General features: G+C 43.4%; 1 protein-coding gene across 1 annotated transcript in view; it reads right to left on the minus strand.

Moving 5' to 3' along the window:
* dnah1 (dynein, axonemal, heavy chain 1) overlaps positions 1–17,523 on the minus strand; it is a 697,254-nt gene that overhangs the window by 564,217 nt on the left and 115,514 nt on the right. The window contains exons 17-19 of the mRNA XM_068051405.1: positions 11,752–11,893; positions 8,012–8,167; positions 5,498–5,696 (exon numbers count right to left, since the gene is read on the minus strand). Coding sequence (XP_067907506.1) covers positions 5,498–5,696; positions 8,012–8,167; positions 11,752–11,893 — 497 coding nt within the window. The remainder of the gene's footprint in view (positions 1–5,497; positions 5,697–8,011; positions 8,168–11,751; positions 11,894–17,523) is intronic.

Below are 17,523 nucleotides of genomic sequence, written 5' to 3' on the forward strand. Positions count from 1 at the left end.
ACTCTGTGCCCAAGCTGCACTCTTGACCCCTGTATTTAAACTACCTGAAACTCAGATGAGTCAGCTTTGCTACAGCTACAGAAACCAGTTTAAACCTATTTAACCAGGTTCAGCTGCTCTCCAGTAGAGAGCTTGTTTATCTCTGCTTAAAACTGGAAGAAACTTAAACAGTAAATTTTAGTTAAATACTAAATGCAAACAAGAGTAGATTTTAGGAAGGGATTAACCCTTAAGATTCCCTCACTCACCAAACACCTCCAATGTACCTCAATAATGACAAATGGCATTTTGTGTGGTAGCATGGCTCTTGTTATATGCATTCTGCCCACGTGTGCATGGATTACACACCCAGAGTCAGGAGTCAGGCAGTCAGCAGATAACCCTTGTCGCCCAGTAGCTGCCCTCTAGTTTTTTGTGGTGGTTCAAATGCTGATGGTACAGTGGACTGGCGCAGAATAAAGCAATCATGACTGCTTCCAGGACTGCTGCCTCGTGGCACAGTGGTTAGCATCGCAGCCTCACAGCTCCAGCAACCCAGGTTCAGTTCTGGGTACTGCCTGTGTGTAGTTTTCAAGTTCTCCCTGTGACTGCGTGGGTTTCTGTCGGGTACTCCGGTTTCCTCCCACAGCCAAAGACTTGCAGGTTGATAGGTAAATTGGCCGTTGTAAATTGCCCCTAGTGTAGGTAGGTGGTAGGAGAATGGTGGGGATGTGGTAGGGAATATGGGATTAATGTAGGATTAGTATAAATGGGTGGTTGTTGGTCGGCACAGACTCGGTGGGCCGAAGGGCCTGTTTCAGTGCTGTATCTCTCTATGACTCTGATACCAGGCATTGAACTGAATGCTGTGCTGAGCATGATCACACACCACCTGGACGTTAAGGGAGTGGAACCCTCTATGGTTGCAGTACATTTCAGCATTTAAATGCAGCACCCGCAAAGCGACATGTGCTATAAATGGCACCCTGCAGCAGGGGGAAGCCTGATATCCTGTCGAAGCTACATGCACACTCTGCCTACTTCTCTTTGGAAAGAAAATGTAATGTATTCCCCTCTCTTTGCATACACAGCCTCAGTGTCCTCACTTGTACAGCAGTGCGGGAAAGTACAAGATGTTGGAGATGCCACCTGCTTCATCCTGGATGAAGCCTGACATGAAGAAGTTCATGGCCACAATCACCTTGTGCTTATCTAGCTTCCTCTTAAATACAAAGTTACCCAGTTCAATCCCATCATAAGACTGCAACACAAAACTAAGTGAAAATATAATTAGCTCCTGCATGCCAATCATTGGAACATAGGAACAGGAGAAGGCCAAACAGCCCCTCAAGCCTGTTCCACTATTCAATTTGAGCTTGGCTGATCTGTTTCTTAACTTCATCTACTTGCCAAGGTTTCGTAACCTGAAATACCCTTGCCTAACAAAAGCCTATCAACTGGTAGATCTAAAGTCATTAACTGATACTCCTTTAGTTAAAAAAGTTTTTAATCGCACAATTAATACCATCAGAATGTTACGATTTGTAAGATTACATGGAGTAATTGGATGAGTACTATCAATCAATGGGAATCTAAATCAGCTTTGGCACTACAGCAACTTTAGTGTATCGCAATATCTCCATTAGCTGGGATTTGCCGGAAGAATGGAACAGACCATGGTCAATGTCTATGATTACAATAGAGTTTCAGCGAGGTTAAGTTAACAGTTTGCATTGAGTGTAACATTGGTAAGTTTCCACTATTCAGGCTGTAATTCTGTGATACACCACATCATTTACATAACCCTCAGTATACACCTGGAATAACGTGTACAGTTTTGGTTTCCTTACCCAAGGAAGGATATTTTTGCCTTGGGGGAAGTGCAACGAAGATTCACTGGACTGATCCTCGGATGAAGAAATTGTCCTGCGGGGAGAGCTTGAGTAGACTGGGCCTATATTTCCCAGGGTATAGAAGAATGAGAGGCGATCTCATTGAAACATATGAAATTCTTAAGGGACTTAACAGGGTAGATGCTGGGAGGATATTTCCCTGCCTGGGGAGCCTACAACTAGGGATCACAGTTTCAGAATAAGCGGTCACCCATTTTGGACTGTGAAGAGAAATCTCTTCACTCAGAGGGTTATGAATCTTTGGAATTCCCTATCGCAGAGAGCTGTGGAGTGCTCAGTCCTCGAGTACATTCAAGACTGAGATTGATAGATTTTTGGACTCTTAAGAGAATCAAGGGACATGAAGGGATAGTGCAGGAAGGTGGAGTTGAGGTAGATAATTAGTAATGATCGGAATTTTGAGCCCAATATTCTTGGCTACAATGTATTCTGGAGAGAAAGGGTATGCAAAATTGGAGAGGGTGTGGCAGTATTGATTAAAGATACTGTTACAGGACTAAAAAGGGATAGTCTACCTGAGGGTTCAAGGACAGAAGATAAATGTTGAATCCCTGTTCCAAAAAGGGGAGAGTGGGAAACCCAACTACAGACCAGTCAGCCTAATGTCATAGTGGGAATCTTTTAGGGACAATAATCCAGCGCAAAATTAATCAACATTTGGAAAAATATGGGTTAACAAATGAAAGTCAGTACATTTTTGTTAAAGGCAAATTATATTTGACTAGCTTGATTGAGTTCTTTTAAGAAGTAACAGAGAAGGTTGATGAGGGTAGTGCAGTTGATGTGTATATGGAGTTTCAAAAGGCATTTGATAAAGTACTACACAATAAATATGTTAGCAAAATTGAAGTGCACGGGATTAAAGGAGCAGTGCTTGCTTGGCTGCATAATGGGCGGCACAGTGGCGCAGTGGTTAGCACCGCAGCCTCACAGCTCCAGGGACCCGGGTTCGATTCTGGGTACTGCCTGTGCGGAGTTTGCAAGTTCTCCCTGTGTCTGCGTGGGTTTTCGCCGGGTGCTCTGGTTTCCTCCCACATCCAAAAAGACTTGCAGGTGATAGGTAAATTGGCTGTTGTAAATTTCCCCTAGTGTAGGGAGGTGATCGGGAATATGGGATTACTGTAGGGTTAGTATAAATGGGTGGTTGTTGGTCAGCACAGACTCGGTGGGCCGAAGGGCCTGTTTCAGTGCTGTATCTCTAAATAAAATAAATAATTGGCTAAGGGACAGAAATCAGAGTGTAATGATGAGTAGTTGCTTTTCAGACTGGCGGGATGTGTACAGAAGATTCTGAGGGGTCAGTGTTGGGACCACAGCTCTTTTTGATAAATATTAATGATCTGGACTTGGGTGCACAGGGCATAATTTCAAAGTTTGCAGATGACACAAAACTCAGAAATGTAGTAAACAGTCAGGAGAATAGTAAGAGACTTCAGGAAGGCATAGTCACACTAATAAGATGGGCAAACACATGGCAGATGAAATTTAACGCAGAGGTGTATGAAATGATTTATTTTGGTAGGAGGAATGAGGAGAGGTAATTCAAACTAAATGGTGCAATTTTAAAAGGGGTGCATAACAAATAGATTTGTGGGTGTACATACACAAGCGTTTTAAGGTGGCAGAACAAGTTGAGAAGGCTGTTACAAAGGCATATGGGATCCTTGGCTTTATAAATAGAGGCATAGAGGACAAATGCAAGGAAGTTCTATGAAATTTTTAAAAAAGATACTGGTTAGGCCTGAGCCTGAGTTAAAAGAAGTTTAGACAGCATGTTGACAACATGATCTGGAATGCACTGACTCAAAGGGTGGTGGAAACAGATTCAATAATAATTTTCAAGAAAGAATTGGATAAATACTTGAAGCGGGAAAGTTTGCTGGGCGATGGATAAAGAGCTGGATGATGGGCCGAATGATCTCCTTCTGTGCTGTATCATTCTATGATTCTATGAAATCCGAGTAATTTAAAAAGCTGCCATCACACCGAGTGTTTCAGATCATACTTCAAAGCCTTTTGGGCTTCAGCCCTATGGTTCATAGTATGATTAAGTGATAAACTTGTAATCACCCTTTGCTATCCATTGCAGTCTACTTAAGTTAATTCAAAGTTGTTTAATTCAAATTCTATAATAAATATTCTAGCATTAAATTCCACTTTGTATTTATTTACATTTATTTATGTAAATAAATCAGATAGTCACATAGGAGCAGGAGTAGACCATTTAGCCTACAAGCCTGTTCTGCCTTTCAATGAGAACATGGTTGATCGCCATATATCTGCCTTTGGCCCATATCCCTTAATATCTTTGGATAACAAAAAATTATCAATCTCAGATTTAAAATTTACAATTGATCTAGCAGCAATTGCCATTTTCAGAAGGAATTTCCAAACTTCTACCACCAATTGTTTGTAGCAGTGTTTACTAATATCACACCTGAAAGGTCCGGCTTTAATTTTTAGACTATGCCCCCTTGTCCTAGACTCTCAAACCAATGGAAATATTTTCTTTCTATCTGTTCCCCTTAATATCTTGGAAACATCAATCAAATCACCCCTTAACCTTCTAAATTGCAGGGAATACAATTCTAGTTTTTGTAATCTTAAACCTTGGAGTCCAGGTATCATTCTGGTAAATCTATGCTGTATTCCCTCCAAGGTCAATATATTCTTCCTAAGGTGTGGTGCCCAGAACTGCTCGAAGGTGTGGTCTCACCAGGACTTTGTAAACTGAAGCATGACTTCTACCCCTTGTATTCTAGTCCTCCAAATATAAATTCCAGCATTTTAATGCATCGTTGCAGACTCGTGGGCCAAAGGGCCTCTTCTGCACTGTATTATTCTGTGATTCTGATTCCATTAATCGTTTTGAATATTTTCTGTGCCTGTTCATGACATTTTAATGATCTATGTGCCTGGACCCCTAAATTTCTTTGGACCACCAGTGTTTCTAGTCTTTCACCATTTAGAAAGTACGCTGTTCTACCTTTTTAGGTCCAAAGTGGATGATCTTGTTTGTGCCTACACTGAAATCCATTTGGCACACTCACTTAATAAACCAATATCCCCTTGTAATTTTATGCTTCCACCAATACTGCTTACAATCCCATCAGGAAGTTTGGATATGTGGCTTTCTATTCCATCTTCTAAGTCGTTAATAAATAACATGAATAGTTGTGGCCCCAAACACAGATCCTTGCGGGACACCACTAGTCACATCCTGCCAACTAAAGTACCTGGGCATTATCCCTATTCTCCGTCTCCTGCCACTCAGCCAATTCCCTAACCAGGTCAATAATTTGCCTTCAATTCCATGGGCTTCAACTTTAACTAACAGTCTCTTAGGAAGGACTTTATCAAATGCCTCCTGGAAGTCCATATAAATAACATCCACAGACATATCCCTGTCCATTACTTTAGTCACTTCTTCAAAAGGGCAATTAGGGATGGGCAATAAATGCTGGCTTAGCCAGCGACGCCTACATCCCATGAACGAATAAAACAAAAGGTTCAATTATTGGATAATCAATTTTTTTCAGTAAAAATTACCTTGAATTATCAGAATTAATTTATATTCCATAAAGGAAGTTGAAACAACTACTTACCTGGAATGTCCTTGAATAATTTGGTACACCTATGCAGAGTCTTGTAGGACTCAATTACATTCCTCTCTATTTGTTCTGCATCAATGGTAGTCAGTGGATCATTCATCCAGCTGTCGTGCCAGCGTAACCAGTCTGATGTAGTTGTCCACAGATCCCTATAGGGATAGAATTCCTTGACCATCTTGTAAAGCCGGTCATACTGTTCATAGAAAATGACAGAGGTCAACATATTGCATTAAGAGCACTTTCTTCCTTCTGTTAGATACTTCCACTATAATGGCCAAATCCAAGCAATTAAGTAGAACACTTCAAAGAAGTTTAATCTCCTTTAGAGAAGGAAGTTTCAAGATGCTGATACAAGTAACCCGCTGTGCATAATCAAATTCTTTGGTTACATGACATGATATACAAACTCAGCTGCTGCTCCAGATATAAGGCTTGGGCTAATTTAATTGTTGAGCCTCATTTAAATTCTGTCAGCCAACTTCCTATCAGGAATGGGCATGAAGCAAGGACGCAGGTGGTGAAGAAGGACCTCATTGGCCTTGGTTAAGATTCAGAATGGTGAGATTCTGACAACTTTCCAGTGAGTAAATAACCAGTGCAATTTTAACCAGTGCAATTTTAACTAGTGGGCGGGTTGGGTTTAAATCATACCCTGATTGAAGGATTGATTTTGAGTACTCTCACCTGGCAATAATGTCCTCAAAATAGGGTCAGTAGCTTTATCACCCCATCAACACCCCCTATGCTGTTGACCTGAATCAGGTTATATGCCTCCTTTAATATAGAAGTTCAGGTCCTATGAGGTAAATAGGACCCCAATTGCCATTTGAGATAGGAACTGGTTGGGGCCTGCTCTGTGCTCACTCCAACAAGTTCCACAGGTGATGGAATTGAAGAGGCCCTTAGCAGGTAAGCTGCATTATTTTTGCTCCTGCTTCTCTGGGAGCCACAAAAATAACCTGGGTTGCTGCTGTCCAGGGACCCCACATTACATGATCATGTTCCTGGCCCTGACCTATCTCACTGGTGGCAGCTCCGGTCAAATTTTCAGTCTTCAATATGGCGAGCTGCATCAACACACCTATTTAGCACCCTGAGGCTCACCTGCCAAATTTAAAGGAGGCCAGTTCTTCAAAATGATGGGGCTGCTTTGTTACTGGAATTGGCATCTGACCAATGCACTCATCCATCCAAAGGTCAAAATCTACTCAGTGATGTCCAAATTACAATATATCTCAGCTTAGTTCTGGCCATGGTGGGTGAGGACCTAACTGAGCTTGCCTATGATACCCTCAAGGCATGGTCAACTACCCTGCTGCCACTGACTATCCAGGCTCACACAAAAATAATAGTGCTTGAGTGACAGCTGCTGCACATTAAAATTATACCTCCTGCACAACTCACTCCTTGGTGGAGGGATGAGGAGAACAACTCTAGGGAGATATGGATCAGTTACAGGTTGGGTAACATAGGAACAGGAGTAGGCCTTTCAGTCCCTCAAGCCTGTTCCACAAAATTATGCCTGATATATATCTTAACTCTATTTCCTAGCCTCAGTTTCATACCCCTTAATAACTTGGCTAGTAAAAGTCTATTGACTTCAGATTTAAATTTATTAATTGAGCTAGCATCAACTTCTTCTTGTGACAGAGTCTTAACTTCTCTCCTCAATGGTCTGTCTCTGATTTTAAGAATATGTCCCCTTGTCCTAGACTTCCCCACCGAAAGAAAAAGTTGTTTTCTATCTACCCTATCAATTCCTTTCAAAATCCTAAAACTTCAATCAAATCACCCCTTAACCTTCTATACTCCAGGGAACACAGGCCCAATTTATGCAATCTCTCTTCATAATTTAACCTTCATAGCCCTGGTAACATTTTGGACAATCTGTGCTGCACTCCTGCCAAGGTCAATACATCTGTTCTAAGATGTGGTGCCCAGAACTGTACTCAGTACTTCAAATGTGGTCCGACTAGCACTTTGTATAGCTGTAGCAAAACTTCCATCGCTTTATATTCTAGCCCTCTAGATGTAAAGTTTAACATCCATTAGCATTTTTGATTATTTTTGTACCTGACCACAACATTTTAGTGAACTGTATACGTGGACTCCTAAATTCCTTTGGATCCCTAAATCTCTTTGGATTTCCACAATTTCTAGCATTTCATCTTTTAAAAAAAAATACTCGGATCTTTTGATTTTTGGTGGAAATGGATGATCTCACACTTATCAGCGTTGAAATCCATCTGTCACAATTTTGCCCGCGTATGTTTAATTTTTCAATGTTTCTTTGTAATTTTATGTTCCCTTCGACACTACTCATTGTGCCACCCCAATCTTGTGTCAACAGCAAACTTAGATATACAGCTTTCTAACCAAGTCATTACTTAAGATTGTGAATAGTTGAGACCCCAGCGCAGATCCTTGTGAGACACCACTAGTCACTTCCTTCCAATTTGAGATCATACCCATTATTCCTTCTCCAGTGTTTTGTTAGACTATACTCACATTAGTGACTGGCATTTCGAAGAGCCGTTCTCTGCTGTTATAAAGCTGTGCTAGATGCTGTGACTCCACCAACTGTTTATGGATTCGTCTCACCTCATTGGCAATTTCATGTGCACGAGTCATATCCGTATGAGCAGAAAATCCAGCTACCACCATCTAAAATATAAAAGTTACATGTAGCCATTAGCTACTGAATACTATCAGTCTCTGGTGTGATACAGTGCACTGAGCATTAGTGCTCACTGGTGGGAACAGTTGCAGATTGCAGCCCCACACTGTTCAGTTCCTGGCTCAAGCTATAACAACAACTTGCACTTATATAGCCCCTTATGCATAGGAAAACGTCACAGGAACATCATTGAATAAAAAGTGATATTAGGATGGGTGATTAAATGTTTGGTTAAAAAGGTTGGTTTTAAAGAGAGAGGTGGAGAAGTTTAGGTAGGGAATTCCAGAACTTAGGGCCTATGCACCTAAAGCCACGGGCCGCCAATGATAGGATGAAGGGACTGGGAGATACACAAGTACATCAGAGATCTTTGGGAGGGGGGGGGGGGGGGTTGTAGGGCTGGAGGAGGTTAGAGAAAAGGAGGATCAAGGCATGAAGAGACTTGAACACAAAATGGTGGACCGGAAGCCAATCTAAGTCAGTGAGCACAAAGGTGATGGCAGAATGGGATGGTACAGATTAGGAAAAGGGCAGCAGAGTTTTGGTTAAGCTTAAGTTTATGGAGAGTAGAAGATGGGAGGCTGGCCAAGAGAGCATTGGAATACTCAAGTCAGAAGATAACTAAAATATGGGTGAGGGTTTTAGCAGCCGAGGAGCTGAGCCAGGACAGAGACAGGTGATGATATGGAGGCAGAAGTAGGTGGGTTTTTTTGGTGGATAAAATATGGGGTTGTAAGTTCACTCAGGGTCAAATAGAATACCAATGTTATGATGAGTCCTATTGCTAACTTTGTAACTTTCTCCAGTGTTCCTCTAACTCTGGCCTCTTGTGCATGTTGAAATCCTTTCATCCCACCATTAGTGACCATGTCATTAGCCATTGAGGCTCTAAGCTCTGTATTCCCCACCTACACTTCTCCACCTCCCTAGCCTCCTTAAAACCCACCTTGTTGACTGAGATTTTAGAAGTACACTGATGACAAACTTCTTTGACTAGGTTTCAATGAGGAGACACTGGAAACATGTTGTTTCTGGAATAGAAAAGTTTACCAAATCCCAGATAACACTGCCACTTATGACAGGAGAAAAAAGACCTGGCAGCTTGTTTGTGTGTGAGTTTTATGTAGAATATTATGAAGGAATATAGGAACAGCACTAGGCCATTCAGCCCATCAAACCTGCTTTGCCATTCAATTAGATCATGGCTGATCATCTACCTCAATGCCACTTTCCCACGCAATCCCCATATCCCTTAATGCCATTAATATCCAGATATCTATCGATTTCTGTTTTGTGATTGAGCTTCCAAAGCCTTCTGGGGTACAGAATTCCAAAGATTCACCACCCTCTAGGTCTTAAATGATCTACCCCTTATTCTGAGACTATGTCCCCTGGTTCTAGACTCACCAGCCAGGGGAAACATCCTATCTACATCCACCCTGTCATGCCCTGTAAGTATTTTGTAAGTTTCAATGAGATCACCTCTCATTCTTCGAAACTCTAGAGAATACAGGCCCAGCTTCCTCAATCTCTCCTCATAAGACAATCCCGCCATCCCAGAGATTAGCCTGGTGAACCGCTGTTGCACTCCCTCTATGGCAAGTATATCCTTCCTTAGATAAGGAGACCAAAACTATACACAACACTCCAGGTGCAATCTCACCAAGGATCTATCAATTGCAGCAAGACTTCTTTACTCCTGTCCTCAAAATCCCTTGCAATGAAGGCCAACACAGACCATTTACCTTCCTAATTGCTTGCTGCACCTGCATGCTAGCTTTTAGTGACTCGTGACCCAGGACACCCAGGGCCCTTTGGACATTAACACTTCCCAACCTCTCACCATTTAAGAAATACTGTTTCTGTTTACCATTTCTGTTTTTTCTACCAAAGTGGATAGTTTCCCACTTATTCACATTATATTCCATCTGCCATGTTTTTGTTCATTCACTTAGCCTGTCTAAGTCTCCTTGAAGCCTCCTTGCATCCTCTCACAACTTACATGCCCACCTGGCTTTGTGTCATCAGCAAATTTGGAAATATTACATTTGGTCCTCCCATCCAAATAATTTATATAGATTGTCAGGCAAGGCCCCCCACCTGCCAAGACTGGGGCACACATTATTTCGCCACACGAAAATTAAAACTTAAAATTGCAAGCCCCTGACTGGAAAGACATTTCATAGTAACAGACGGTATTGGAACAAAGGGAACCAGTCTTTTGCTTCCCCAATACACAGAAGAAGTGGTCAGACCAGTTTTAGTCACATGACTGACTGACTGTTGGAGATTTTTGAATTTGAACTTTCAACAAGGAATTTGACCAGAAAGCACTTTTCTCCTGGACTGAGAACACCTCTCTCCTGGACTGAGAACACCTTGCTCTCACCAGCTTCGGAAACCATTGAAAGACATATGAACCCCAAGAGAGAAAAGTCTCCTACGGTGAACAAGGTTTAAGAAGAATACTGGGCTCCAACGAAAAGTAAGAGCTGTCTACAATCAAGGACTCTACGGCGAGCTGGAAACACATAAACAGTAACAAGAAACCCCCTTTAGACACTGCCTCAAACCTCTCTATTTTATTTTTCTTCTGCTCTTTTCTGTCCCTATTTGCATGTCTGCATCACAGGTGCATGCTAGAGTGGGCGTGTCGTATAGTCGTAGGCGTTAACCGTATTAAAGTTTAATTTTAAGGTTTAATAAATTTCACTCCTTCTTCTTTAAACTTAAAAAAACCTGGTTTGCTCATTTCTTTGCCTTATAATTTGAAAGCTATGAACAAGGATTAACAAAGAGGAGCTCAAAACACAGTGTGTTTAAAATTAAACCCTGTTACAATAAGACCAGGTAAAGACAGAAAAAGACCCCTAGACACCTTTCTCACCTGGTTGGAACAAGATTGTGAACAGCTATGGCCCAAGCACTGATCTTGCAGTAGCCCACTAGTAACAGCCTGCCATCCTGAGAATGACCCTCTGTTTTCCGTCTGTTAACCAATTCCCAATCCATATTACCCTTAATCCCATGTGCTCTAATTTTGTTTGCTAACCTCCTGCATGGGACCTTATCAAAAGCCTTCTGAAAATTCAAATACACCATATCCACTGGTTCTCCTTTATCTATGCTACAAGTAAAATCCACAAAAAACTCCAAGAAGTTTGTCAAACATGATTTCTCTTTCATAAATCCATGTTGACTCTGCCCAATCATATCATTATTTTCTAAGTGTCTAGTTATCACATCCTTTATAATGGATTCTAACATTTTCCCTACTGGCATCAAACTAACAGGTCTGTAGTTCCCTGGTTTCTCTCTCCCTCCTGGCATACAGCATTCACATGGTTGTGCATGGCATGGAAGCCCTGAAACAACCCGTTGCCAAAATAATTTCCCTTGAGTAGATGATGGGTATAACCTGGAACAGGCACAAAATAAAATAGTGATCAAATTTGTCTTTGGCAACTTAACTTGCAAGAGGCTAGACTGAGACTTCCAAATCTCAGTCTTTATAGATCATCTCAGAAAAAGACACTCATCCCATCTTACTTGTGCTGTCAATGAGGAATACCTCTAATCCTTCGAGCCTCTCCTGCAAAGTGCTTTGGTCTGATATCTGGATTTTACGGAAATGCTCTTCCTCATCCATATGTTGCACTTTTATTACCTCCATTCGTGCAGTGATTATGTGAGGTGCAGCAATCGCACTCCATCTGCAAACAAACAGAACAAGTGCTTCAGAATGAATGAAATGGACTAGAATCTTTACGTTTGTGACGAAATGAGAGACAGGGTGGCAAAGATAAAATAACTGCAACAAATAATTTTAGTCCAACTATCATAGTAACTAAAATTTCAGTGCCACTTTTTAAATTTTAAAATATGCTCTCCCTTTAACAATTTACTATGGTACCCATTTAGTGCACAAGTTCTGATTTTTATTGATACATATAGCCCAAAAAATACTGCAAATATCTTCTCTTATCAAACTAATACAATAGCAAAGCATACTACTATCAATACAATTAGTTAAATAGTATTAAAATGAAATAAATGGGCCTAGGATCGGATAGGTGTAAACCAGGTGGCAAAGAGTCCAATACGGTGGCACGCACGCTTATTCTGTGCCGGATGTCTGCCATCCATCATATTGGTTGGGGCTTCTCCGTAGATGTGCTTTCCAGGCCATGAACTCTTAAATTTGATCCCAAACGTAGGCCTAGATTATCATCTATAGCATGGTTACAGCTGTCAGGACTAAACTTACCCCTGCCTAATATGACCTCCAGCCTTACCCCATCAGCTAGTTTTTAATATTGTGAACAAGCTACCAGTGATACTTGTACCCTCTATTGGAAGTAAAGGAGGGGAAGGGAAATGCACCCTTGTTGTAGTGTATATTTTCACCCCATTAACAACACTGACCCTGATATTGGCAGGGAAGGATTTTCTGAGCGAGGGGGAAAAGTTTTGGATGGGAAACCCAGTTTCCCCACATGGTGTGGAGTTTAACTCCACAGCACGTGTATTTTCGTTTCAGACAGGATCCCTACCTGGAAGTCAGCCTGATTGACAGGCTTTGCTTCGAATTTGGTGAGGAGCACTCTGGAGCAGGCAGCTGCTAGTGCGAGTGGGGTGGAGGTCGAGCGAAACGATCCCCGACTCTAGGGGCATATGATCCGGGGGAGGGCATCTGATCTCGAGGTAGGTTCAATCCACGACTGGAGGCAGGATTCTGATCTCCAATCGGGAAGGGGTTTTGGATGGGGACACTTTGTTCCCAGGGGCAAGCACTGCTGCTCCTCCTGGCCCACAAGCAGTGCTATAAGAACACTTACCTTTTCGCTATAAACATTCTCAACAGAAAAGAGTTTCACTTAAATAATGATGGTAAAAGTCACGGGTTTGGAAGGTTTTGTAGAAGAAGCCTTAGCGAATTGCTGCAGTTTATGTTGTAGCTCATACACATGCAGCCACGTTTCTTTTTTATTCGTTCATGGATGTGGGTGTCGATGGCTAGGCTAGCATTTATTGCCCATTCCTAATTGCCCTTGAGACGGTGGTGATGAGCTGCCTTCTTGAACCGCTGCAGTCCATGTGGTGTAGGTACACCGACACTGCTATTAGGAAGGAAATTCCAGGAAATTGACCCAGCAACAGTGAAGGAATGACAATACAGTTCCAGGCCAGGATGGTGTATGGCTTGGAGGGGAACTTGCAGGTGGTGGTGTTCCCATGCATCTGCTGCCCTTGTCCTTCTAGGTGGTAGAGGTCATGGGTATGGTAGGTGCTGTCGAAGAAGTCTTGGTGAGTTGCTACTTGATGATACACACTGCTGCCACTGTGCGCGGTGGTGGAGGGAGTGAATGTTGAAGGTGGTGGATGGGGTGCCAATCAAGTGGGCTGCTTTGTCCTGAATGGTGTTGAGCTTTTTGAGTGTTGTTGGAGCTGCACTCATCCAGGCAAGTGGAGAGTATTCCATCGCACTCCTGACTTGTGCCTTGTAGATGGTGGACAGGCTTTGGGGAGTGAGGAGGTGAGTTACTCGCTGCAGAATTCCCAACCTCTGACCTGCTCTTGTTGCCATGGCTGTTCCAGTTCAGTTTCTGGTCAATGGTAACTCCCAGGTTGTTGATAGTGGGGGATTCAGCAATGGTAATGTCACTGAATGTCAAGGAGAGATTGTTGGATTCTTTCTTGTTGGAGATAGTCATTGCCTGGCACTTGTGTGGTGCGAATGTAGCTTGCCACTTATCAGCCCAAGCCTGAATGTTGTCCAAGTCTTACTGCATATGGACAGTGGCTGCTTCAGTATCAGAGGAGTCATGAATGGTGCTGAATATTGTGCAATCAAAAGCGAACATCTCCACTTCTGACATGATGGAGGGAAAGTCATTGATGAAGCAGCTGAAGATGGTTGCGCCGAGGACACTACCCTGAGGAACTCCTGCGGTGATGTCCTGGGACAGAGACGATTGACTCAGAGAGCGGGAAACAGCGAGAGCAGAGCTGGAGCATAAAGAGACCCGGAGCAAGAGTGAGAGTTCACTCAGAGAGTGGGATACAGCGAGAGCGGAGCTGGAGCATAAAGAGACCGGGAGAGAGAGCAAGAGCGAGAGTTCGAAAACAAAGTGAACGTTGACGTCACAGGAAAGCTGTAAGGTGATTGGCTGGTGAGTAACTGCTGTTAGGGAATAACTATAAATAGCTGGGTTAGTAACTAAAGTAAAGAGAAAGGTAAGGTCTACAGTTTTTTTTATATAGTAAGTAGTGTTTTTTAGGGAATCAAGGTCCCTAGTGTAAATAATCTCTAATTTTTGAGTAATTTAAGGGAGTAAATTAAGGGTAAATCATGGCAGGACAGCTCAGCACGTGGAGTGCGTGGGAAGTCAGGGACACCTCCAGTGTCCTGGGCGAACACGTGTGCAGGGAATGTCGCCAGCTGCAGCTACTCGAAATCCGCTTTTCGGATCTGGAGCGGCGGCTGGGAACACTGTGGAGCATCCGCAAGGCTGAGATCATCGTGGATAGCATGTACAAGGAGGTGGTCACACCGCAGGTAAAAACTGCTCAGGCAGAAAGGGAATGGGTGACCGCCAGTCAGAGTACAAGAACTAGGCAGGTAGTACAGGAGTCCCCTGGGTCCATCCCCCGCTCTAACAGATTTTCCACTTTGGATACTGTTGTGGGAGATAGCTTCTCAGGGGAATGCAGCAAGAGCCAGGTCTGAGGCACCGTGGATGGCTCAGCTGCACAGGAGGGGAGGAAAATGAGTAGGAGAGCTATAGTGATAGAATCTCCTATCATAAAGGGTACAAATAGGCTTTTCTGTGGCCGCAAACGTGACTCCAGGATGGTATGTTGCCTCCCTGGTGCCAGGGTCAAGGATGTCACGGAGCAGCTGCAGGACATTCTGAAGGTGGAGAATGAACAGTCAGAGGTCATGGTTCACATTGGTACCAACAATATAGGTAGAAAGAGGGATGAGGTCCTGAAAGAAGAATTTAGGGAGCGAGGTAGAAGATTAAAAAGCAGGACCTCAAAGGTTGTAATCTCTGGATTACTCCTGATGCCACGTGCTAGTGAATATTGTTTTTATTTAGAGATACAGCTCTGAAACAGGCCCTTCGGCCCACCAAGTCTGTGCCGACCATCAACCACCCATTTATACTAATCCTACACTAATCCCATATTCCTACCACATCCCCACCTTCCCTATATTTCCCTACCACCTACCTATACCGGGAGCAATGTATAATGGCCAATTTACCTATCAACCTGCAAGTCTTTGGCTGTGGGAGGAAACCGGAGCACCCGGTCACAGGGAGAACTTGCAAACTCCGCACAGACAGTGCCCAGAATTGAACCCGGGTCGCTGGAGCTGTGAGGCTGCGGTGCTAACCACTGCGCCACTATAGGAATAGGTGGATAGAGTAGATGAATGCGTGACCAAAGAGATGGTGCAGGATGGAGGGCTTTAGTTTCCTGGATCACTGGGTCTGTTTCTGGCAAAGGTGGGACCTGTGCGAGTCTAACAGGTTGCACCTGAACTGGAACAGGACCAACATCCTTGCAGCGAGGTTTGCTAGTGCTGTTGGGGAGGGTTTAAATTAATTTGGCAGAAGGGTGGGATACAGAGTGGAGGTACAGTATGGGGTGAGGCACAGCCAAATAAAGAGACACTAAGTTAGTCTGGAAGGCAAAGCAAATATAGACCTGTTAAGGCACAAGCGAATAATGCAAGGCTGGACTGCATCTATTTTAACGCAAGGAGTCTTACACGTAAGGCAGGTGAATTGAGGGCATTGATTAACACATGGGAACATGATATTATTGCTAACACAGAGGCATGGTTGAGGGAAGGGCAGGACTAGCAGCTCAATATTCCACGGTACAGAATCTTCAGACATGGGGGAGGGGTGTAAATGAGGTTCTGGCATTGCACTATTGATCAAGGAGTCAATTACTGCAGTAAGGAGGAATGATATCTTAGAAGGTTCCTCAAATGAGGCCATATGGGTAGAACTTAAAAACAAAAAGGGGGAAATCATTTTGCTGGGAGTGTTCTACAGGCCTCCAGTCAGGGAGAGATAGAGGAGTGCCAAGCAATGACCATCTCCAACAAGAGAGAATCTAACCATCTCCCCATTACCATCACTGAATTCCCCCATTATCAACATCCTGGGGGCGACCATTGACCAGAAACTGAACTGGAGTAGCCATATAAATACCGTGGCTACAAGAGCAGGTCAGAGGCTTGGAATCCTGCAGCGAGTAACTCACCTCCTGACTCCCCAAAACCTGTCCACCATCTACAAGGCACAAGTCAGGTGTGTGATGGAATACTCTCCACTTGCCTGGATGGGTGCACTTCCAACAACACTCAAGAAGCTCAACACCATCCAGGACAAAGCAGACTGCTTGATTAGCACCCCATCCACAAACATTTTCTCCCTCCACCACCTACGCACAGTGGCAGCAGTGTGTACCACCTACAAGATACTCTGCAGCAACGCACCAAGGCTCCTTAGATAGCACCTTCCAAACCTGCGATCTCTACCAACTAGAAGGACAAGGGCGACAAGTGCATGGGAACACCACCACCTGTAAGTTCCCTTCCAAGTCACACACCATCCCGACTTGGAACTATATCGCCGTTCCTTCACTGTCGCTGGGTCAAAATCTTGGAACCCCCTTCCTAACAGCACTGTGGATGTACCTACCTCACATGGACTGCAGCGGTTCAAGAAGGCAGCTCACCACCACCTTCTCAAGGGCATTTAGGGATGGGCAATAAATGCTGGCCTGGCCAGCAATGCACACATCCCATGAATGAATAAAAAATATGAAGGCAAATCTCAGAGAGGTGTAAAAATAATAGGGTAATAATATTAGGGGATTTCAACTTCCCCAATATTAACTTGGATAGTCTTAGTGCAAAAGGCTTAAAGGGGGCAGAATTCTTAAAGTGCATTAAGGAGAGCTTTTTGAGCCAGTACTTAGAAAGTCCTACAAGAAAAGGGGTGGTACTGGACCTAATCTTAGGGAATGAAGCTGGACAAGTGGTAGAAGTGTCAGTGGGGGGAGCATTTCGGGTTAGTGACCATGACTCTGTAAGATTTAAGGTAATTATAGAAAAGGACAAAGATGGACGGGAAATAAAGGTATTGAATTGGGGATAGGCCGATTTCAATATGAGAAAACAGGATCTGGCCAAAGTGGACTGGGAGCAGCTACTTGTAGGAAAGTCGACATCAGACCAGTGGGAGTCATTCAAAAAGGAAATAGTGAGAGTTCAGGGCCAACATGTTCCCATAAAGGTGAAGGGTAGGACCAACAAGTC

This window comes from Heterodontus francisci, chromosome 19 (assembly GCF_036365525.1).
Source record: "Heterodontus francisci isolate sHetFra1 chromosome 19, sHetFra1.hap1, whole genome shotgun sequence".
In the NCBI taxonomy this organism is placed as follows: domain Eukaryota; kingdom Metazoa; phylum Chordata; class Chondrichthyes; order Heterodontiformes; family Heterodontidae; genus Heterodontus; species Heterodontus francisci.